Genomic DNA, 25,285 nt, shown 5'->3' with positions numbered 1-25,285 from the left:
ACGGAAGCTCCGGTGGCAGTGGGAAATGAATAAATCCCAGCCCGCGGTCCTAATGGGCAAGAGTTTAACTGGAATTCATGCGTGGTCCTCCTGCTTCAAGAGTTCATATACTCCGGACGATACCGAGGTTGATTGTAGTTCATGTGAAATCAGGGTTTGAGGAGTTTGGTGTTGTAAGGTGAATTGATTCTCTGGAGTATTGGATCTGCAGTCTTTACTTCTTAGGTGTTCATCTCCAAGCAAAGGACCTCAAGCAAGACCAAGAGAATGTTCTGTATATTATTTGTGATGATATTTGGATTGTCAGGGCGTGTTCTGACTAAAGGTAAATTGTACTTTACTTTATTATAGAAAATATTTTTTCATTCGTGTGAGTGTGGCTCACTCCCGTCGCATTATTTGCATTTCATGCTGAGAAGAACTCCATTAACTTTGAATTTGCGTTTAATTTATTTTTGTATTTTTTTTTTAAAATTTTTTTATTTGGTATTCATGCCCAATTGGTAATAATGCGCACTGCAGAAACGCAAAATTACGCGCTTAATCAGATGTGCTACAATTTGTTTTTCCAAGACTATGGCAAGCCTCTTTAACCTTTATATTGATAATTTAAAACTAACTATTATATATTTGTTGTTACTATTAGCATATTCATTTTTATTACTAGAAATGAATCAAACTATGCGACTAATAGACTATCTATATAATTAACACTATAGTCCGATCGATTTCTGAAAAGAATGGCTAATAACTCCTATCCCCATAAAATTTGATTGCAAAAAATTACACATTGTTACAGAACACCTACTTTTAACTATTGTGATTAGGAATGCTATATGGAATGCTAGGAATGCTAATGATCTGGTAATACTATTTAATGAAGTAGTAAAATTGAAAAGAATCAGAATAAACTTTATTGCCAAGAATATTTATACACACAAGAAAATTATGTTGGTGACAGAAACTTCCAGTGCTCACAAATAAACAAAATAAAAAATCAAGGCACCACAGATTATATTAATAAAATAAAAATAATACAAAAAATACAATAAAAATGCATATAACAATTCACTACAGACAAAAAAAAAAACATACAGTTACATTTGCTACATAACCTTACATAGATACAATAATGTACAAATATTATTGTTTATTAATAATAATAAATAATAAGTACTAGCCTAATATAAAAACAGACATTAGTTTTAAAAATAAATGCTAAATCGGCCTGCCATAGCAGGACAAGTTGTTTTGGTAGTAGAGACCTCTCTGCTCTTACTTGACATCCGTCTTTAATGTTTGGCCTCGGCTGAATCAGAGAGTGCGTTATTTCCTGAGCCTGATGACTTTGAAATGGAAGTTCTAATATAAATGACTTCGGGGTCATGACCACCGTGAAGCAGGAACCAGCGCTAATCAGGGTGTTATAGCTAAAACAGACCCAAGGGGAGGAAGCAGGGGCGAAGCGGTACTGTCCGCAGTGCTTGCTTTATTGGTCAACAAGTCACCACTCATATCACAGGATGGAAAAAACTGAAACTGATTAAAGACCAAACGTGTTTTAAGCATATTATGTGGGGAAAATGATTTGTAAAATTGATTAGGATGCTGGATTTTAGAAAGAGTCCTAAAAATGATACAAACTAATCAGGCAATTTCAATGTTAAAAAATTAACAAAACTAGGCAGATTCATGATTTAAAAATTAAATAAATGTGTTTAAGCAAATAACAGGCTAATTATAATAATAAGCGCATTTTTAAATGCGCTGGTTTCGATTAGTTCGAAGAACCTTCTTGTCAAAAAAAGTTTCCTTGTAGGCTAGTTCTTGAATTGACTTTATGGTTCTTGGAGATCAATGTTATAGTGCACAGATTGCTTCTGAAGAACTAAAGAATACAAATATCTTTGTAGAGCTTTACAATTTTTCCTCGGTCCTATTTTAATCATTTAGAATAGCACATGGCATAGAATGCGAATTTGTTGAATGTTTAATAGTTTCCCAGTGGGTGTAGTTTTACAAACAATTTTACAAAGCAATCTTTATAGCCTAGCTGTTGTATTTTTGTTTTCTTTTTGGGATAAGTTGACACAAATGAAAGACTGAATAATTAAATTGATAAGCGCAACATACGTAGGCCTAAATAACAGAATAACCTAAATAGTTGATTTCAGTAATTTTAGGGAATTTTCTAAAAAAAGAAAAAGACAAAAAACATTTTAAAGCACGTGCAACAACATGCATTTCTTGTTTTTATGTTCAACATCTTACATTTAGCGCATGTTCAAAATGTATTTCCTATACGTGCATCGCTTCGCTTTAAACTTTAACCTTATTTCCTCTGGTTCATTAGCGTTTATTCAGTTGATATTGGCAGGTTTTTATCCTGTCATTAGTTTCTGAAACGGAACCTCAGCGTGTGGACCGGCTGATAACGAGCCTGTTTGGATCCCATGCGGGACTCGCTGTGGGAAAAGTGCTTGACTCCTACTTCCTTTTTTCATTGGTCTAACTACAATACTTTTTTAAATGTATAGACGGTACATGGCCTGCGCGTAGAGTGTGAATAATGGAAAGGAAATGATGCTGTAAGCTTTTTAAAAGCAATAAACAATAGTGAGAGCGGTCTGTATTGTATAGTCACGTCTGCATGGAGACAAGATGTTTAAAATCATATTGAATTATGTGCCACCTTAACCCGCAGTTAAGTGTTTTTTCTAAGCAACAAAAGTGCTGAAAAACTGGAGTATGCAAACAATATTTTTATTTAGTGTAGCCTATTTGTGCTTACAATAGGCTACATGTGATTCTGCATATTAAATAGGCTATTAATGTCACAGCATCACGCGGATATGGTAAATCATTTTATAGGCCTGTTATTCAATACAAAATACCAAGTCATCATGCCGTCTTATTAATCAGATAAATAAAATTAATGTAGCCTATATAATAAGGTTTAAAATATATATTAAAAAATAATTTAAAACAAGTGTTGCACTTGCTCAGTATCTGACTTTTTTATTTATAAAAGATAAGAAAATATCTATATCTAATAAAATAACTGGGTGTATTATTAGTAATATTTTGCAACTTTTTTACGCCACACAGTAATGTGATGTTTTCTGATGATTTGTATTCAGTTAAACTATGTAATGTACAAACATTGCCTTGAGATCCTCAAGTACCTTTGAACAATACTCAGCTGCCCCTCAATAACAACCTTGAAAAAGCAGTGCTGTGCTCAGAGACAGCTAAAATATAACTCTATCGGTATCAGCAGGAACTGTGGGTCTGTTTCTATAGGTTTGGGCAGCACAGTCATATTTTATATAAGTTGGACTATCACTCTTATCACCTGAATGTGGTTAATTTCACTCTTTAAAGCTTCACAACTTCTTATTCAGCAACCTCTAACATGCCTTTCTGCTTTCTGTCTTAAAGACACAGACACAAAAGGGAGGTTCAGTTCTCCAGTGTTGGATGTTACTGAAAAGCAGCTTATTATAGAGAGAAATCAGACACTTCAGCTAAACTGCAGGTGAGTGATGTGTCACATAATCTCATGGTTAAAGGAGGAGGTAGTGGTTAAAAGTGGATCATGAAGTTTTGGATGAGTCATGTATGGCTTTATGATTAACAGAGGTGATACAGATTTTGGTCAGGAGGAATGTAGAAAAAATTAAAAGTTTGTAGTGAGAGACTGTAAAATGCATGCATAAAAGATGAGAATGAGCCATGCACAGTCAAGTCAATCAAGTCACCTTTATATGTATAGCACTTTATACAATACAGATTGTTTCAAAGCAGCTTTAAAGTGGCAAACAGGAAAATAGTTTGTCAATAATGCAAGAGGACAATAACAAACAGTAATTTCAGCTCTCTTTCAGTAGTGTCTGTCAATCAAATGTCCCCAACTAAGTCAAAGGCGACTGTGGCAAAGGAACCAAAACTAAATCGGTGACAGAAATGGAGAAAAACCTTGGGTCATGTCTAAAATCTGATAGCACACTGAAAATCTAGGATTCATTATTTGATTTAAACCTTGAAATAAAGAGAATGTTTTTTGCTTTTATTATATGACAGAAATATTGAACATTGTGCACCACTTTAGGTCACTAACCAATAATCTAATCTGACCTTTGTATAAAAGGTCAAAAGTTCTTATACACAAGAGTCTCTCAAATCATGCTGATACATGATTATCAGATTTTATAAAACTTTTTCATGCACTTTGCGTGATGCTGTCATTAAAGCAAAACTAAATACCAAAAAACAAATCATAAGTCAGCCATAAATCAAGTTGACTGATCTGACCTCACATTCTTTGCTAGTAAAGCTTAAATGCCTTTCATTAGTAAAATGCAAAATAGAAACATTTTCATAAGTGGTCTCAGACATTTGGACCCCATTATATGTTGATCACTGAAACAGTGACGTGATGAACTTATGGACCATTAGATATAAAGTTCCTAAATGTTTCAGGGGACGGTGGGAGCTCCAGTGGGTTTTGCCATCAGGCACCCCGAAAGTGCACCACGGCACGCAGATAGAAGAGACCCGCTGCGGGAAGAAAAATAACCAATACTGCAGCCGCCTGATGCTCAGTCCTGCTTTAGCTCAACACACTGGCTCTTACCGCTGCAGATACCGCCAAAAGCATCGCAAACAGGCCTCTGTTTATGTCTACATCACAGGTAAGACACTTCAGGTGAACACTGGAACCTTTAAACCCTCTCTTTCTGGTGTTGTGACAAATTGGGTACTTCCTTGAAATCAGTCCTTGAGTCTCCACCAGGTCTTCAACTATCATTTAATAGTTATATTAACAGGGTTAATAGGGTACGTGCAAATGCGTGGTGTACAAGCTAAGCTATCAGGCTAATTGGGTCCCTGTATGTTATGCAGTATTTTAGTATTTATAATTCTATAACAATAAAGACACCATGAAACAATGTTTTTGGAATCACTTTCAGAATGTTTATTTTTTCCAGTTGATGAATGATAAAAACACTGGCAGCCAATCAGAATTCATTCGACTTTAAAAAGCTTGAGCATTTAAAGCGGAACGTTAAAACGGAATGTCGATGTGGATGCTTATATAGTTACGTTGTAGTTAGTGTTAAAGTCATCGTTGTTGGCGTGAACGGGCCTTAAAACAGACATTAATGCTTATTATTAAATATAACGTGACTTTGTAGGAATTGCAATCAGGCGCTATAGAGAATACCCATTCAAAGTTGGGATCGCTTGAAGTCCTCGCAGAGACCCGATTTCCAGGGCGGACCCGATTTGTGAGCACACTGGACTCCGTTTAATAGTTTGGCCATCTCACTGACCATTTCTGTTGCTTAAGGCTAAACAGGAAGTCTCAGGAAGCAAATAATACCTAAACACCATTTTTCTCTTGAGGCAACACATCCGACTAAGTGAGCATCTGGCACGGTTTTGCACAGGCATTTTTTTGTTTTTGCTCACACTTTAGGCTGTCCTCTCTCACTTTTGACTAATTTAAACTGTAACTTTCATTTACGTGCTACCTCTAGGGGACAGAAATAGCCCCAGCTGTTGAAAGGCTCAGCTCTTGGGCAGACTTTCCCAGGGTACCCAGTCTTATCTATGTCCCTCAGCCCGGCTGTCCATATCCTGTGCTGCTCTGGGGGGGAGGGACAACTTGGAGACAAGGGTAGAGGATGCGATGTCTCCTTGTGTATATTTGTTGGGATGCGTGTCTGTACATGGGAGTGGGTACGTTGAGGGCATGCCGGGGCAGTAGAGGCTTGGATCCTCCCTGGTCAGGCATTAAGGAAGGCTAAGAGGTGCCCCAGGTCACTAGGTGCAGCCCCGGTTAGCCAACAAGGCCCCTGAGGACCATCAATCGCTCTTGTGGCCATGTCTATTTAGCCTCACCCTTCGTCCTTTATATTGAATCAAAGCACGACAAGGAAGCATCCAGCAGTCCTTGGGGTACTTTTGTTAAAATGTTCAGAGATTTTTTTCTGTTCCTTTAATAACACCAGAGCACCAAACAATGGGGCGAGCAACACCCAAAGCCTTTCATTGCCACAAGAATATTGCAACTGGGGCGAAAGTGCAACCAAGAAAGCAACAGAGAGAGACCGTTTGATAACAAGCAAGCATTCTCTCTGTATTTGTTGCTGACTCTAGATTGTTTTTATGCGGTGTCTGTTTGTTCCTGACCTCAGCATTGGCGTTTCAGATAGCCAGCGGCCGTTTGTAAAGGTGCAGTCGGAGATCCCAGATGTGGTGTACATGAAGGAGGGAGAGCCATTGGTCTTCCCCTGCAGAGTCACAAACCCAGATGCCAAAGTCTCATTGGTCAAGGTGAGTGTCTCAACTGTGAGTCAAACAGATCATTTCATACTGTACGGCACACCAGTTTTCCCTCTGTCCAGGGACAAGTAATCTGTTTCTCAGCACTGAGCACAACATGTGAAAATGCAGAATTATAGACCAAGAAGCCAGTGGGCAGGGCCATTCAGAGAACTTTAAGTTATAGTAAGAGAATTTTTAGTTATCTCATAAATGAAGGCTTTTCATTTATCTTTCAGCTATGAACATATAATGTGAAATAATCACAGCCATTCAGAAGATATGTGTTGCTTAATATGCAGGATTAAGGACCAATGATATTCTGACAGTGGGAGGGGCCATCCCGAGATTTTATTAATTTTATTAATTTTGTTTGTGTTCAACAGATGCTGTTCTAGTGCGAATAGTGTGTTCACACTGAAAATTCCAAAAAGAAAAAGGGCAGTTTAAATATCCAGATGATGCACTTAAATAACGCGAACAAACATAGTGTATAGTGTGTTATTTGTGATGCAGATCGTGATTATTTTAAAAAGTTATTTTCATAGCCTCTGGCTTGACTGATGTTCTTTACTTACATGTTTTAATGGTGTTAAAATCACTAAATTACAAGAGCCTCTCCAAAGACACTGCATTCTGTTCCATTCAGCTCCATTTCTCTGTTATAATAATAATAATAATAATAAACTTTATTTTATATAGCGCCTTTAAAAGTAGCATCTCAAAGCACTTTACATAAAAAATGAAATTAAAAGATACACATAACAGAGCAGGCAGTAAAAACTAATCAAACAAAAATACAAAAAAATTAAAATAAAATAGAAAGCCAATATAATAACAAACAAAGTAATCACATGAATCACATAAAAGCTATCCTAAAATAGTATGTTTTAAGGGACGATTTAAAAACACTACGGGATTCTGCATTCCTAATCTCAGAGGGCAGGGAATTACACAATTTAGGACCCAAAGAAGAGAAAGCCCGATCACCCATAGATTTTAGCCGTGTTGTTTGGACAGTTAAAAGACCAGCTTCAGAAGAGCATAGAACACGTGTAGGAGTGTAGGGGGTTAGAAGCTCACACAAATATTGAGGGGCCAAATTATTCAAGGCCTTATAAGTGAGCATGAGAATTTTAAAATCAATACGAAAAACTAACAGGAAGCCAGTGCAATTTTTCCAGGATAGGTGTGATGTGCTACCTCGCACTGGTCCTAGCCAGAATTCTAGCAGCTGAATTTTGTACCAACTGTAATTTACTTAGGGTAGCTTTAGAAACTCCAGCCAGCAATGCATTACAATAATCAATGCGTGAAAAAACAAAAGTGTTGATTAACTTTTCAGCCACAGAGAAAGTCAACATGGGACGTAATTTGGCAATGTTTCTGAGATGAAAAAATGATGCTTTGACTGTGTTATGAACATGATGGTCAAATGTTAAATTGGTGTCAAATATCACCCCCAGATTTTTTAGTTTAGTTTGGAATTGTAAAGCAGAGCCATCCACACTTAAGGTTATGGACTCTGCTTTACTCAACTGATGAGGGGAACCAATAAGCATCACTTCAGTCTCGTCACTGTTTAGACAAAGAAAATTTTCAGACATCCATTTTTTAATCTCAGTAAAACATTGAGAAAGAAGAGACACAGGCATATTGACACCAGGTTTTGAATGTATATAGATCTGAGTGTCATCGGCATAAAAGTGAAAGTTAAGACCAACAGTTCTTAAAAGTTGGCCAAATGGAAAAATGTAAATACTAAAAAGTAAAGGGCCCAAAACTGATCCCTGGGGAACACCACAGTGCACCACACCGATCTCAGACTTGCAATCACCTATCACAACAAACTGCTTGCGATCAGAGAGGTAGGACTTAAACCACTGTAATGCAGAATCAGAAACTCCAAATATAGTCTCTAAACGGGTGATTAAAATAGAGTGATCTATAGTGTCAAAAGCGGCACTAAGATCAAGAAGAATCAGTATAGACAGATGGCCAGAATCAGAAGCCATTAACAAGTCATTAGTGACCTTAACTAACGCTGTTTCAGTGCTGTTGAATGTGCATTTATGTGTATGCACGCGGTCTCTTCAGTAAATGCAGTGTGTGTGCGCATAAGCACTCGATACATTTAATGCATTGCGGTGTGTGCACTTTCTCAGAGTTTTAATGCTGTTGTGTTTTAAGTCACATTTGTGTGATTTTAGAGCAAGTTGATGTGTGATGAATTGTTATTGCAAATAATCACATGCATGGCTTCTACTGCCATGCATGGAGTGCATCCTCTCATCGCACTCATTCACAAATAAGTCACTCTCCCTGTCCTTATCTCACAATCACTCCAGGTTATAAGGGCAAGTGTGCGTCTCTTTGTGCCAGTTCGGATGTATGTGTGTTCGTGAGGGCATGTGGAGAGGATATACAGTAGTCTTTTTGGCTCAGCATGACATGGATCGTTTAAGCTGATGCTCAGAGTGAGTGGCGCCCACAGCTTCCTTTTCTTGTTGGCACTGCACAAAGCAAAGGAGATGACGCCGAGACCACCTCACGCAGACTGATGTCTTCCACAGTTGATGGCAAGGACATTGATTTGAGGGATGAAGCTTTATCCAGTGATTTAAAAGATGGCTTGCTGTGCATTTATGATATGATTAGACACACTACTACATCTCTGGAGACACAAGTTGAGTCCAAATACAGTAACAAAAGTCTCGAGAGGTTTTAAAAAATAACTTAAGCATTTCAGGATGAATTTCAGATGAGAAGAGGAAACGGAAAAGAACAAGTTGACCAGTTCCCGTCATGCTGCCTTTGGCTCAATGCATGCAGGATGGAAACTGTTTTAAGATATACTCGCGATATGACATCCCTATCCTCCCTCCACGCTCAAAAAAGCACCACATTTCATTTCTGTTTGCTTCGTTTATGTCCTGCTGACCCTGCACACAGATATTCAAAAGGTAAACGTGCTATAAATACGAGCTCTCTCCAACCTTCTCAAATTTGGACTGTCACACACTGGTAGAGTGTTTTTTTCCTGAGAGGATTTTGTACTTGGCAGTGGGTCTTTAATTTTTTGCACCTTACACATAGGGAACAATACATAGGATCTCACTGAAGCTGTGAAAGTAGCTGCGGGGCCCTTCCAGAAGCTGACCTGAGGGCCTAGCCGCGATGTCTATATCCTGTAGTAACAGGATGTGAGGAGATGGACTGGAGTCACGTTTCCACATCCTCACCCTCCCTTCTTACACATTGAACATAGGGAGGGATGTTAACGAGAAGTTGGTTACCTAAGACTTGAGACTTGGTGGGATTAATTGGTAAAGTTGAGGAGGAGCACAATCTTTTAGAGCTTTACAAGTGTTCATAAATAGTAATTAAATGGCATAATGTTCGCCCAGTAATTTTGGCTGAAATTGGAAATTGCTATTACATACCACTTATGTGTTAATTGTTTTAGTATTTTTATATACTATAATTTTGAATTTGCTTTTGATTTTAGATTTGCAGTTTTCATTTTAATTTTATTTAATGTGCTTTTGTCATTTTTATTATTTTTAAGCACTTAAAATAACTATTTAACTCTACTTCTATTTCAGTTTTAGTTTTAGTAATTTTAGAACTTCAACTTAAACCCATTTCATTTAGTTGGCAAAGGGGAATTTTCATTGTTTTTTTTTAGTTATTTTTTTTAATCTAATATTTATATTTTGTTTTTTTTTATTTTATTTCAGCTTTATTTCAATTAATAATAAAATAATAATATGTTTAATTTATATAGCACCTTTCCCGAACTCAAGGATGCTGAACATGATACACCAAAGCAACAAATATTGATAACAAAGAAACAATTTCACTGAATATTTGCCCAATTCAGTTGCAAATAATGCAGTTGGATATAACACAGATTATGTAGTAAAGACATAAAAATGGAAAACAAAATGGACAAATACACATGTAAATTAGTGATAGTGTTGATTAAACAAATAAGTTTTAAGTTTTGACATGAATTCACTAAAAGAGGTGACTGTTTTGAGTGCCAGGGGAAGTGAATTCCAAAGTTTGGGTGCAATAACGGAAAAGGACCTGCCACCCATTGAAGATAGGCGGAACCTAGGTACACAAAGAAGTTCAGAATTAGAAGACCAGAGTGTCCGAGAAGGTATATAAGAAGAGAGTAGGTCAGAAAGATAGGAGGGAGCAAGACATTTGAGTGCCTTAAAGGTGAGCAGAAGAATTTTGTATTGCACACGAATAGATACAGGCAACCAGTGAAGATTAAATAAAATAGGGGTGATGTGAGCAGATTTTTTTGTGGAAGTTAATAATCTGGCAGCAGAATTTTGAATGTACTGCAGACGAACGATGAGTTGGTAAGCCAGAGAAAAGAGTGTTACAATAGTCTAGGCGAGTGGTAATGAATGCATGCACTAATGATTCCGCATCTTTTCTACTCAGAAAAGGACGAAGTTGTGAAATTCAACATATTTGGAAAAAAAGCAGCTTTGGAGAGTTTGCTAATGTGGTCATCCAAGGTTAGTGATGGGTCTAGAATGATACCTAAGTTTCTAACAGTAGCCGATGGAAAAATAGAAATAGCGTCAAGGTCAAAGCTAGAAACATCAATTTTATTTTTATAAGAGATGGGGGACCAATTATTAAAATTTCTGTTTTACTCAAGTATAGACTAAGAAAATTAGAATGTAGCCAATCCTTTAACTCACTGACACATGAAGATAAGGATGCCCTCGACTGGGTAGAATCTGGTTTACTATATATCTGGATGTCATCAGCATAACAGTGGTAGTTAAAACCATTACGACGAATTATTTGGCCAAGAGGCTAAATATAGAGGATGAATAATAATGGTCCAAGAACTGAGCCCTGGGGAACTCCTTGTTTGAGCAAGACAGTAGGAGATTTGGAATTGTGCAGTGAGATGAAGTATTGCCTATCTGTGATATATGAGCAGAACCAAGATAATGCAGAACCTGAGATGCCAACTTCTGCAAGGCGAGGGAGTAATATCTTATGACAAATAGTATCAAAAGCTGAGCTAAGGTCAAGTAATAAAAGAATTGATAAACTGCCTGAATCGAAGAAATTAACAGATCATTGATAGCCTTTACTAGCACAGTTTCCGTACTGTGCCGTGTGCGAAAACCAGAGAGAAAAATATCAAAGAGATTGTTGCAAGCTAGAAATGACTGCAGCTGAGAGGCAACAGTCTTTTCCATGATTTTAGATACAAATGGCAGGTTAGAGATCGGATGGTAGTTGGATATATTTAAAGGATCTAGATTCGGTTTTTTAATAATAGGAGTAACAGCAGCAGTCTTGAGTGAGATAGGAAGAGTGGAAGAAATGAAAGACATGTTGATGAGGTGTTAGATAGGGGCAGAAATAACAGGGATACAGTGCTTCAGGAGAAAAGTAGGTGCAGGGTCTAGTCGGCTTGAAGAGGAATTCGATTTCTGTATTACATCAGCAATTAGAGATGGATTAGTTAAGGCAAAGGTAGTCAATGATTGGGTAGACTGAGTTTGTTCACAATCGGAAATAGTCGGTTCCTCGTCAAAAGTCCCACATAAAACATCCAACTTTCCCTGAAAGTGGTGCAAAAAAGTACAACACAAATCTTCAGATTCATATTGGCTGAAACTATGATTTTGTGCCTGGATTAGTTTGTTTACAATGCTAAATATTGCTTTAGGCCTATTATTAGCTTTGTTAATGATGCTGGAGATATAAGAAGAGTGGGCTGCATTCAAGGCAGTTTTGTAGTTCTTGATGTAATCAGAATAAACAAGATAATGGACAGTTAAACCTGTTTTCCTAAAAAGACGTTCAAGTTGTCTGCTTTTTGCTTTCATAGCATGAAGCTCTGCATTAAACGAAGGAGAGGAGTAGGACATGGGAACAGACCTGGTTCTAATTGGAACATACTCATCCAGGAATTTAGAAATAAGAGAATGGTACATATCATAAATCATAGACGGACAGGTACAATTTAAAACTTCAGAAACAGCAGAGGACGCAACAGAAGCAGAAAATGTACTGGTATCAACAGCATTTACATGACGATATGAAATAGTTATGTACAATTAAAGAAAACAATTGTTAATAGTTGAAAAAAAAAACAACAACGCTGGTTTGTTCAGCCCAGTGTTGATTGGTAGAGGTATATCCTTGGTCTTTAAGTCGTCATTTTTTGTCATTGTAATTTTGTAAAATTATGCAAAAAGTGTGAAAATATTATGTAATTGTGTGTATTTAGGATACACTGACTGCTAGCTGTGAGATTAGCATTATAGCAACCCAAAGGATTCCAACATCTTGTTCCAAAATAATTTCCACCGTCATCATTTCCATCACAGAATGCTGTTACACAATGCATAACAATGCATAATTTGAGATGTAGCTGAAATGACAGTGACAGTGTGGTGGAAATGTTCACAATGCTTTAGAAAAATGAAGAATTGTATGTTCACTGTTGATCATTGTTATTGGAAAATGTGTTTAAAAAGAGTTTTTTTTAAGTCCACAAGGCCAAAAGTGCCCATACTTAAAGAAACACTCTCAAGTAAGGTGAAGGGCTTATCTAATGCCTTACCTAATGCAGTAGCGCTTTCTAGAAACAAGGAGATTTGGAGCAGCTCACACTGGGAGGAAAGCATTCACCTGATCCCCTGAGAAAGGGCAGGACACTTCCACAGTGTCACATCTAAGCCTGTAAACATTTCCTCCATTGAATATGGAAGTAAACAAAATCATAACACCGCTCTCCAAGAATTTTTGAAGGACGGTGCACTGTTGAACCCCTTAGAGTCCTTAGGTGTGCTGGCCAAATGAGATTTAAACCGAAAGTGCAAGTTTGTTTTTAAAATGCACACAAATGGAAATCTTTTAGAGTCTTACAAGGTCAAAGCAAAAATCTCTGTTGTAGCCTTCTTAAAAAGAAATGCTAAATCTTGTGGTGTGACTGCTAATGTTTTTTAATTAGCATTTTTCTTTCATTTTCAGTTTCCTTTCCACCCGATAGCTCCTGATTATAGAAACATCATCTGGAATAGCAGGCAAGGTTTTACTATCCGTAGTCCCACATTCTTCTACATCGGGCTATTTTCCTGTGAAACTATCGTCAATGGAGTCAAATATAGCAACAAGTTTTTGACTCACAGGCCAGGTAAGCGCTAATGGCCTCTTTGATTAACTTATTGGTGAACCAAAAACTGGGGCCTATATTTCAGTTTCAAAAATTGCATCCATTTCCTTCTTTTCGCAGTGAATAAAATCCTGGATGTGTATTTGAACAGCACGGGTTTGGTCCACACGTTACAGGGCCAGATGTTAGCACTGAACTGCACCGTTACAGCTGAGTGGAACGCCAGGGTGTCCATTAGCTGGACATACCCTCAAAAGGTGGGGTTTACACAGTATGCATTTGTGATTTATAAAATGACATTTCTAAAATCTTTATTCGGTTGATATAATCAGAATCAACAAGCTTCTGTTGTAAAATCAGTTTAGTTTGTACAGTAGAATGAGCAGGACATGGATTTTTCAGATAAATTAACTCATCTTAATGCATTACTACTAAATGTATTAGTTCCAAAACCAACACACTCTATTTTCATTTTTGTATTGCTGTGATACTTAAGTGGAACATCATAATTTACTCCATTTAGCCTCCTGAGCTATAAAAGAGCAAACTCACATTTTTCTTTTTGGCAACTAGAGTAATTTTAAATTACAGCTTAATTGCAGTGAAATTACAGTGCACTAAGGAGGCATTGTTTTACAGACATTGCGTTTTATAATTAAGTGTTTTAAATGGCCATTGAATGGACAGCTGTTCCGTAGCCCTCATTTCCTCTGAAAGCCATGTTGTTTATATTTTTTCTTGAGGGTCCAAAATGAGTGTTTGTGACACAATTTGCTCTGCTTGTTTATACTTCAGGCTAATGGGTCTGCCACTATCATCAGACGCATATCAAGGAGCAGAACCAACATGCTGTTCTACAGTGTTCTCACCATCCCCAGACTGAGCAAAGCAGACAGAGGTCTTTACAAATGTCATGTAACAAGTGGTCCATCCAAGAGAGAAACAAATACCACAGTTATTGTCTATGGTGAGTTTTAGAATCAGTCCCATTGTTGCTGGGTTAAAATTTGCTCTGAAACAATAGTACATTTCAGATTAATACACACCATGGCAAACTGCTGGAATGATTATTTCCCCAACTTTTGTGCTTCTTTCCACCTCTAATGAATTCTTTTTATCTCTCAGTCATCCACACTGATTGTCTTGCTTTCTTGTATGTTTTTTTCCCAGACCAGCCTTTCATTCGACTCAAGCACAGAGATGGCCCTGTGGTTCAGGCTTCTGCAGGACAGAAATCTTTCCGTCTTACTCCAAAACTAAAGGCTTTCCCTGAACCTGAAGTCATCTGGTAAAATTTCCTGTGAATATATAGTTGAGGTGCTAAATAGATGTAATTTGTTTGCAAATGCACATTAAAGTGAACAGAAACAGCATATTGGCTAAATAAAAAAAAATCTCAATAACCAAATCTGTTGCTTAGGTTGAAGGATGGGATGGTTGCCGCCGAGCAGTGCTCCCGTTACCATGTAGACAGGTTTTCTCTGGTCATTCGGGATGTTGCTGAAGAGGATGCAGGAATCTACACCATCCATACTGGCATCCAGCAGTATGGACTTTTCCAGAACCTCACACTCACATTGGTGGTAAATGGTGAGACTTAGCATAAAGAGTTTTTATCTTTTAATGTTATAGAACTGTTTTACAACCAAAAATTCATTAATTACAATTTAATTGTTGAGAAAACTATAATTACAAAAAAATTCAAATTCTATGCTAATATATATATAACAGTAATCATTATTATTATTATATGGGGAATATGACATTGTGCCCTCATTGCTTTTTCTCTTTCGTCAAAATCTATTTACAGTGAAGCCACAGATTGGAGAAAAGACAGTTTCCTCTCAGCAACCTGGGACTGTCCAGCGAGGCAGCAGACAAGCCCTGCATTGCACCTCTCATGGTGTCCCACCACCTCAAATCCAGTGGCTCTGGCATCCGTGCCCTCCGAAAGGCCTGTAAGTTCACTATCCACTCAGAAACACACAAATGTTTGCCAAATATGAAACAAGCCAGTGGTGAATGAACTTTGAAATGCCGATCAAATACATAACCTTACATAACATACGTAAAACATTAGTTATTAGCATAGACCCTGTTTAAGAAAGGTAATGGTCCCCTTGTTTTATTCAGGCCTCTGCAAGATCTCTAAAATCTCATTTTATTTCCCACTATCATCTTTTAAAAAGTGAAAGCATTACAAGCATTTCTAAATTTGAAAACATTTCCCCAATGACTGACTAATCGTGTCCTCATTGCACTTTGGTGACGGAGGAAAGGGATACGGTGAAGAATACTGGGTTAGGGCCAAAACTTCAGTCACTTTTAATTTAGTATTTGATCCAGGTGAAAAAACACAAGCAAGACAATGCAATTTTGCTAGGTTTGGATTTCCCACACTAGACTAAGTTAGATATCCTCTCCATCATTGCGTAATGTCCTGAAACCTTTTTAAAGAGTTCAGTTATTTCACACTGTACCTGGTCACAGTGTGTTTGATGTGCTTTTTTTAGAATGAATGCACATATGAGTGGAGACATGTGTCTATATTTACAGACATACACACACACACACACACACACATGTATGTATGTGTATGTGTGTGTGTTTGTGAATAGAGACCTGTTTTGTCTAATTCAGCATGTGTTCAGACAGGGTTTCCTCTTAGCCTGTAGAACAGATGCTTGAGAAGGCCTTTCATCTGTGTGTCTCTATTCATTTTTGTGTGGATGCAGACGCTCGGGTGTATGTGTCCGTATTTGTGTGAATGTGTGCCTGGTACAGTCACAGAACTGAATTAACTCCCGAGTTGAAAGTGCAGAAAAAAGCACTTCAAAAGAAGCCAGTTCCGTGCTTACAAGCACGATTCGTTCGTTTCTAAATCAAACACTATGATTTAATGAACTTCCTGTGCAGAATGCTGGATGTTTATTATTGTGATTGCTCAGACGCATCCTGCCATGCCTTCTTCAATGTCTGACAGACTACATATCCACCGTTCTCATGAGAAAAATTTAGCAAGCATTACTCAGAGGAGATCATCTCACAGAAACACCCTTCCACATACATTCCTGACTTACTCCCATATAGACACTCACTTAGATTTTTTAAAAATGAAATCCACAAACTCTAAAAGAGTTATGCTACAGTATGACACTGCCATTTCTACTCCAGATTTGTCAGTTTTTAGGTCATGCTTCCCCTTATGGTACTGCCATCGTGACATGTTCTGTTGGTAATATTTTCTTGGCCTATTCTTTGAGTGCTTGCTAAAAGAACTAAAAATGAAATATTATTGAAAAGAAAATTCTTGTTGGCTGGAATAATGCAACAAAGTCCCTGTATGGGCCAGCTATCCTTCATGCAATCTTAAAGTGACAGTTGACCCAAAAATGCAAGTTATTTCATCACTCACTTAATATTAATACTATTTGAATCCATGGACAAAAGCAATTGAAATAATCTTTAAAATAATGTATTTTGTGTTCTGCTTTAGAAAGACATTCATAAAAACAGGGTTTATTTTTGTATCATTGATACACTATTTAAATGTCTGTTAATATTTTGAATTACATTTTATTTACATATTTTCTGTTTTTAGTTTAATTTGAAAGTTTTGTTTTTTTTTGTTGTTGTTGTTGTTTGTTTAATGTCCATATAGTCTTATTAAATTTTAGTTATGTTGGTGCTTCAGTTAAGTGTTTTTGTATTTTTTTTTTCAGTTCATGTTTTTTTTTTTTTTTTTTTGTAATTTTTAATGGTTTTAGTGATAGTTAATGATAATAACCCTGCAAAGTAGTTTGGAACAACATTTTTGGATGAACTATCCCTTTAAGAAATGCTTTGGCGTTCTGTTTGCAGACCCACATGGGATCTTCGGTAACAAATTTCCTTGGAAATGTAACACTCATCATTAACAAATCATTTATGCTTTCAGTTAGCAATATGTATCTTGAACACTTATTTTAACACAGATGACCTCATTTAAATTCATTATGGGTGGAGTTTTTAAAACTAAAATGGGTGCCTTAAATGCCTGTAGATTCTATCTGGGTCTGCCGAACTGATATAATTTTTTATCATTTGCATATTGATTTTGCTGAGAAACTCATCATTGCATCAATTAAATTCAAAAGGTATATATGATAAAAAAAATTAATGAAAGCACTGTGTAAAGCTTGATCATTGAAAGGTATTGTATGTACGTTCTGTTGAGAGGTCTTGACTGGCTGGACCCTGACTCAGGCCCTTATTCTTTATAGCAGCCCGGCGCGGCTGGCCTGACGCTGTGGTGGAGGAGGCCCAGGGAGAGTGGAGTTGTGGGCCGGGCCGGCCTGATAGCGGCTGGATGGGCTTGAGCTCAGCCATGGGAACAGCAGCACTCTTATCTCAACCAGGCAGGAGGCGCAGACGGGCTTCCTGTGCGAAAAATCAGAGCGCTTTTCCTCTCGTTGTTTGGCTTCCTCCCCGACGCGAGACAACTTCCCAGCAGCGTGATTGTCCCTCCGTCTTCAAACGTGGCACAGTCCGCTTCCTCAGGAGCTTGATCTATTCTTGAGAGTCCCTAATCCCACACACACACCCTCCACCCCACTTTACCGATCCCCCACAATTCACCTCACCTGTCACAAATAACCCTACAACTGCCAGTGCCCTTCCTTATCCAGCCACCCCAGAGACGTAACTAAAAGCAGGCCATCTCACGACGATCCAGAACAGCTGGGCTCACACAGGACGGAGAGGCTGATAACTCTGCACCCCTGGAACTACATTCTTATTTATTCCTCTTTTTTGTTGTTGTTGTTCAGAGACAGTTTTTCTGCTCTTCCTCTTTCTGAGCATGATCCCCATCCATACACTGCCTGGTGCTGCTTTGCTTTTCGTGTTCTTGAGTGGTACTATAAAGGATGTATGAACCAAGCCTCCATCTCCAAAGCCCAGACCATCAGTTATAGTTCTAACATCCACAAAAGCTGTGAGTTCAGATTGTACACGATGAAAATATCTTCTGTCTACTATCTTGACGTGAGCCAAGGACGGCAGAGAAAACCGAGGCTCGCTGTTTGGATTTCTCGTTTTTGTTTTTTTGTGTTTTTCCAGACTGGACCTGGCCCAGAATGCCTGCTGTGTAGGAGTTCTGGTGGGCCATAAATGAATGACAAGAGCTCTGTGTCATCCCATGTGTCATCTTATGTCAAACTCTTCCACTTAACAGTGATGCTGTGTATTACAGTTGCTTTATTTTGTGCTGAAAGTAAAGATCCTGCCTGTTTGTATGAAAGTGTGTGTGTTGAGTGAGTATTTGTGTGTTTGTTTCTACTCTACGGGTCTCTCCCAATGTGATTCGTCCCTTTTTATACAGATTGTCTATGAGTAATATATGAATCTAATATTTAATAATTTTATACAACTAACTTACTTATGGTAAATCTCAATAATTGCCAAATGTGTAAGAACGCTGATAAAAATGTATTTTTAATATCTAATGTATGTTTATATCAAATGTATTTGTTTTTACATTAAATTTGCTTGAAATTATTTGTACAACATGGTCTGTTTGGTTCTAAGAAAAATGCATATGTGAAGTCCTAGCTGCTGGCAAAGATGTAGCTGAAATATTGGCCGACTATAATAAATTGTTTCTTGTTTGATGCTTTTCTAGACAATAAAACAGAGTAGATTTCATAATGACCCACTGAAGTCAGTTCGTAATACTGTACACAGGCACACCAGGTATGGATGAAGATGTGAATACAAAATGATTGGGGTTGTTTGTGGTAAAACAAATAGGCATTTAAAGTCTCTGTCTCTCTCTCTCTGTGTGTGTGTGTGTGTGTGTGTGTGTGTGTGTGTGTGTGTGTGTGTGTGTGTGTGTGTGTGTGTGTGTGTGTGTGTGTGTTTGAGAGAACGAATGAGCAACTGTTCCCGGAGAGCTGTGGGAGAGTGGACTGTGTGTTTGAGAAGTGCTGTTGTCATGATCAGGGTGGGACATATGAGGACAGAACACTCACTGTCCCAGCCAAATAGGAAGAGCAATCAGAGAGAGTCGTCAAAGCCAGGGAGGGGTAACAGGGCGGTGGGCACACAGTCACGGACAAATACCCATCGCCATGGCCCATCAGAACCTTGCTCCAAAGATTAGAGACCTTAAGGCATGGATAAGATAATGGGATAAATGCCTAAGGTGGTGTGCAAAATGGATGAGAGGTTGGAACTTCGGAAGCATGGCTGGGATAATTTACAGGCAGGAAAGGGAACACATCCAAGCCCCACACACTGCTAATTATGGAACACTCCAACGAGTGTCACCGTATCCTGACACAGATGACACACACACACTGAAAATGAATTCCAAAGAAACAATTCCATAAGATGACTATAGTGAAAAATAAATTCCCAAGAGACCAGTGATCGGAAGATTCCGGTCTTCCCCTTTTGGACCGCAGCTGCACCACACATCTGTCTTGTGACATCACTGCTTCGACACTTGTGAACTGAGAGTGCTGTCGTTCTCTCTTCCTCTTTCTCGTCCTCTGTCTTCCTCTCTCTAAGTGCGAGAAACCTCCTCCTTCGTCCTGGACTGCAGTCAGCGAGAAGACAGAAGTCACGTCCACCCACAATCCCATCCTGACCATCAGCCACAGACAGGAAGTGTTAGAAGGGAAGAATAAGGTGAGTGTTCGAGTGGGTGGACTGATCATAGGGGAGAGATGAAATGAATACACAAGAGGGCACACAAGAATGCAGAAGTACTCCCCCTGGATTCACACGAATGCATCTGCGCGCAGTTCTGTGAAATTATGTGCTCCACCAAATGTTTTTAGATAACAGCAATCAAGTTCCAGTTCGAGTTCTGTATGTGGTTAAACAGGTGTCCTTCCTCTCTGATTACTGGAACAAGATTAAAGGATTTATTACAAGAATACTCCATCTCCATCCCCATACATGTGCCTGAATCACAATCTTTGTTAATGCTGGAACAACAATAACAAACAATAAATAAGTATTAAAATAAGTTAAGTAATTAATAAAATAAAAAATTATCCATCTCAGTATCAGTTAAATAAATATTAGATCCTCCTTCTATAAGACACATGGTGGAAACAGAATACGATGGCGAGCAATCACGCTGTCAAAATCCGTTTCCCTACCCATTTGGAGAGGCATGTTGATGTAGTGGCTTAAAAGTCGTGGATTCTATCCCGTATGGGAATGGGTCTTAACCAGTATCAGTTTGATAAATATTAAAACCTCTTATCAGAAAAGGGGGGAAATAATCTGACGGCGAGCAATCCGGGAGTCAGAATCTGTTCCCCCAGCGCTGTGGAGAGACATGTTGATTATATGCCATTTGAGGATGAATATTAACCAATATCAGTTTGATAAATATTAGAACCTCCTTCTATAAGAAACATGGGGGGAACAGAATCCAATGGCGAGGAATCAAGCCGTTAGAATTCGTTCCCCCACCCCCATGAGGATACATAGTGATGTAGTGGCTTAAAATTGTTGATTTTATCCCGTTTGGGAATGGATCTTACACAGTATCAGTTTGATAACTATTAAAACATCCTTGTATAAGAAACGTGGGGGGAACAAATTGGCAGGCAATCACACTGGCAGAATCCTTTCCCCACCCCCCTGAAGAGAGATGATGCAGATTAAAAGTTGCTGATTCTCTCCTGTTTGGGGATGAATATTAACCATTATCAGTTTGATAAATATTAGAACCTCCTTCTATAAGAAACATTAGGGGAACAAAATTTGATGGCAAGTAAACCAGCTGTCAGAATAAAACTTAAATCATTTCTTGGTTGTCAACCTATGTGGCAAAATTTTGGTCACTCCTAAACTTGGTGGCAAGAGGTAATGTGAAATGTTATTGCCTCGTGTGAGGTTAGGGTTCTCAGACATATCCCTGGATCAACATTATTGGTCTTGGAACAACATTATTATTAACCAAAACTGATTATGGGTTTGTACATAAGACTTGAGTTAGAGGCTTGAATAACATTCTTATCAATTAAAGTTTGTGTGTGATTTTGTTATAGCTATGATTGCTTAATGAGAATCTAGTTCCTGGACAAACAATGTAAGTTAATGCAGGAACATGTCCTACTTGAGGAAACCACAGAATGCGTAAGGGGTCTTAAGGGTTCTTTCTAGCCATGTTTGTCTTCATCTTTGCTTGCCTGCAAAAATTTATTTTTATTTTTTTATTTTTTTCACAGACTGTAGGAGTTCTGACAGTTGGCGAAGCATTGATATCTGGCATCTATCGCTGTGTTGCATCAAACTTAATGGGCAGAGATGAACTAGACATCCATTTCTATGTCACAGGTACTTTGTATATATAACTAAATTTTAAAAGATGCTTAAATCTCAACATCCACATATTTTACCACATTCTCCATATCTTTTTCTCTCATACTCCCTCTCTCTCACTCCTTCCCATAATCCCGCCCTCCGTCGTACCCGTGTTTTCGAGGGTTTGCTTTCAAGCTGTGCTAATTTCGGCCACGGTGGATGTAGCCCATCCTGGCTGTTGTCATAGCGACAGGGTGGAGGAGTGAACAGGAACCTGTGGCTCTTATCATACTGCCTCCTCGTGCAGTGCATTATTTGGAGAACACTGGTGGTGTTCGGGAAAGATAAACATTATCTTCCATCAGGAAACCCTCGAGCGGTTTCCACAGGAAATTTCAAATAGCTAAAGTAAATAGCGCCCCTTTACACTAACATCTTATTGCTACTTGTACTGACAATGGCTATTCAACATTGTCATCAAAGCTTACAAAAAATGCTACTTGATCAACACTCCAAACTGGTTTCTCTATGCTGTTTTTTTGTTTAATAGCCTCAAACAAAAGTCTGTTGTTGCCAGGAGATCTGCATGTATTCTGTCTCACTGTATCGAGGATTTATGCACAGGAAGTGGAAACTGAAACTTCTTTTGTCCACCATACCAGATGTCAAAGGAGGCCTTATCGCATCTTTGGAGGAAGAACCCAGAGAGGGAGGGGAACTTCATCTGGTCTGTATAGCCAATAGGCACGTCTATTCAGACCTGTCATGGTATAGATTAACAAATCAATCCCCAACATCAGAGGGAGCTTCAGTTCTTGGCGGGGAGCTCACAGAAGGGCAGTTCTCTCACACTCTGTACCTCCTGCTGAAGAATGTGACTGCACAGGATTCGGGAACATACCGCTGTTCCGCCACACACCTGCTTACAGGAGAACATACACACCTAGATACAGCAGTGCAGATAACAGGTGTGTCTTTAAGAGTCATTGTGCTCAACACACACACACACACACACATTCATACTCTCCTTAAAGGGATTGTTCATTCAAACATGAACATTCTGTTATCCTTTACTCACCCTTTTGTTGTTCCAGAGCTGTATGGCTTTCTTTGTTGAATGGAACATAATATGGATATTTAGCGAAAATCCTGGCTGCTCTTTTCCATAGAATTAAATATGGATGAACCCTAAAAAAACGACAAAAAGTACCATAATAGGAGTCTATATATAATATGTATAATCTATTTTTTTGTTCATTCACATACTTATAGGCCATTTTAGGATGTGCAACAACAGCTTTGGCATCAGTGTATCTCAGCATCAACAAGAAAAGCATACTGTTTCAAAAAGACAAATAAGCGAGTACTTTGGTACTTTGATGGGGTACAAAATAGGGTCTGAAACTAAAAAAAAATTAAAATTAAAAATTTAATTGTAATGAATATTATTAAACAATTAAACAACAGTTTTAAGACATCCAATAGTAGTTACTGATAAATTTATATTTCCCATTAGGTAATAAAATATTTTAATATTTCTCTTGCAGTATCTTGCAGTAACAGGGTTGACTGAGCTTGACAAGTTAAGTCAACACTTATTAGCTCAAAATTATGGTACTGCTTGGGTACCACAGTTTTAATTTTTTATAATTGGGAGAAATCATATGGTAACAAGTTTGTATGCAAAATGTGGGACACATTCATGGTCAATAAAAATAGTACAAAATTATAAAAATAACTGGCTGATTCATAAAAAATAATAGTTTGCTAGTTTTAAACATATCTGATAAGGCTTACATCAAAAACAAGGGATTTGTGTCTAATTCTTAAAAAAAAATGGATTCATGGTCATATATTGCTGTATCATCTGTACAATTACATATGCTTAGAAATGCAAGCAGATCAGAAATACCAGTATACTGCAGGTCAGAACACAGAAGCAACCACAGCCAGAAGCCATCAGACTTCTATTAGATACTTACTTTAAGTCACGTAAGGATGTACATGCAGACACCCACACATTTAGAGACAGAGGCGGAAAGAGAAACAAAAAAAGAGGGAGAAAGTCAGAGGAAAAGGGGTTCTTGGGAACTGGGTCCCAGAGCTTCCTGTAGCCCTTTTCTCCAAGGCTGTGTGAAGCAGAACCTCTTTGTTGTGGGAATGAGATCTAGTCAGGAGGAAGAGCACACAATGGCACTTCCCACTATGCCACATTTACAGGCTGCTTCACATGGCCAAAGAACAATCAGCCAATCAGCCACTGTCACAGAACGAGGAAAGGGACAAAATCAGTTGTGCCCAGGATTAAAATATCTGAAGCAGAAGTCAGTCTCCTCTTTTACTATGTAATGGTTCTTCATATGAAGGACCCCTTGGTTTTTTAATTTTTTTTATGCAAAGTAAGTTTATTCCACACAAATTAACCTGCGATTCTCTTATATTAATCTACATAAATTTGACGCTACATTGTAAAACTTTCAACAGCCTAAGCAATAGTAGGCGTCCTTGGCTGGCTAACCCGGAAATATCAGTTGAGTCCATGAAATGCTGAATGTGTCATTAAGACAAACAGAGGGATTTTGCTGAATGGCACAAATCCAATGGCTGCAATTCAAACATTCCAGGCCTCAATCTGTAATGAAAGAAATACAACTCGCAGTCTATTCACACTTCTATAACAATAGCAAACCACGTCACCCGTAAATCACTCAGCTGCTTTATAAGGCGGATGTGTATTGCTAAGTGCCTCATGTGACTGCTGTGATTTCCGTCACTCTCCCTAGGGGTGTTTTTGATCTTTTTGATTAAACTGCTTCAGTGGACATGAAACATCATGCGTAATGACCCCTGACTCGAGCCATTTTTGTCTCACACTGTACAGTTCTGCAGGCACCGGTGCTGTTGAGAAATCTGAGCGATCACAGTGTTAACGTAAGCAACTCGGTCACTCTTCACTGCCCCGCTCGGGGAATTCCATTCCCCCGGATCACATGGTATAAGGACCAAAGGAAGCTGCAGCAAGTGTCTGGTGAGACTAGAAAGTGTACTTTTTGATCAATTATTTTAAGTGTCTGTATGGGAATATATTACATACATGTTTCATTTATTGACAGGAATTATGCTGTTTCCAGAGGAAGGGACTCTTCACATTGACCGAATTACTGTTGAAGACCAGGGACTTTATACCTGTGAGGCCACCAATGAAAGAGGGTCTGTGGAGAGCTCCGCCCACATTTGGGTTCAAAGTAAGCCACTGCTTTGTCCTTTGTCTCAAGACCTGAGAATACATTTTAATTTGTACTATTATTATTTTACCTCTGTTATGTTTATGGCAAGTGTACATTTAATAATAATAATAATTAAGAAATAAATAATTGTTGTTCTAAAACAGAACAATATTCATTTAGCAGCTGGTAAACAATGAAAATCACCTTTAAATCACCATCTACTGAATATACACTACTGTATAGATTGGGG

The 25,285-nt window shown here is 38.2% G+C and overlaps 1 protein-coding gene across 1 annotated transcript in view; it reads left to right on the top strand.

Moving 5' to 3' along the window:
• Positions 1 to 59: 59 nt before the first annotated feature.
• The window catches only part of LOC109099628 (vascular endothelial growth factor receptor 1-like), a 32,094-nt gene continuing 6,868 nt past the window's right edge, over positions 60 to 25,285 (top strand). Inside the window, 15 exon segments of the mRNA XM_042714355.1 lie at positions 60 to 325; positions 3,442 to 3,538; positions 4,483 to 4,694; positions 6,218 to 6,342; positions 13,360 to 13,522; positions 13,622 to 13,758; positions 14,297 to 14,468; positions 14,672 to 14,789; positions 14,922 to 15,091; positions 15,312 to 15,463; positions 20,054 to 20,173; positions 21,733 to 21,841; positions 22,471 to 22,776; positions 24,690 to 24,836; positions 24,922 to 25,053. Of these exon segments, the coding sequence (XP_042570289.1) occupies positions 268 to 325; positions 3,442 to 3,538; positions 4,483 to 4,694; positions 6,218 to 6,342; positions 13,360 to 13,522; positions 13,622 to 13,758; positions 14,297 to 14,468; positions 14,672 to 14,789; positions 14,922 to 15,091; positions 15,312 to 15,463; positions 20,054 to 20,173; positions 21,733 to 21,841; positions 22,471 to 22,776; positions 24,690 to 24,836; positions 24,922 to 25,053 (2,218 nt within the window). The 5' untranslated portion in view covers positions 60 to 267.

Source organism: Cyprinus carpio, chromosome A24, assembly GCF_018340385.1.
Source record: "Cyprinus carpio isolate SPL01 chromosome A24, ASM1834038v1, whole genome shotgun sequence".
Taxonomy (NCBI): domain Eukaryota; kingdom Metazoa; phylum Chordata; class Actinopteri; order Cypriniformes; family Cyprinidae; genus Cyprinus; species Cyprinus carpio.
This window is presented reverse-complemented; position numbering and strand designations above follow the sequence as displayed.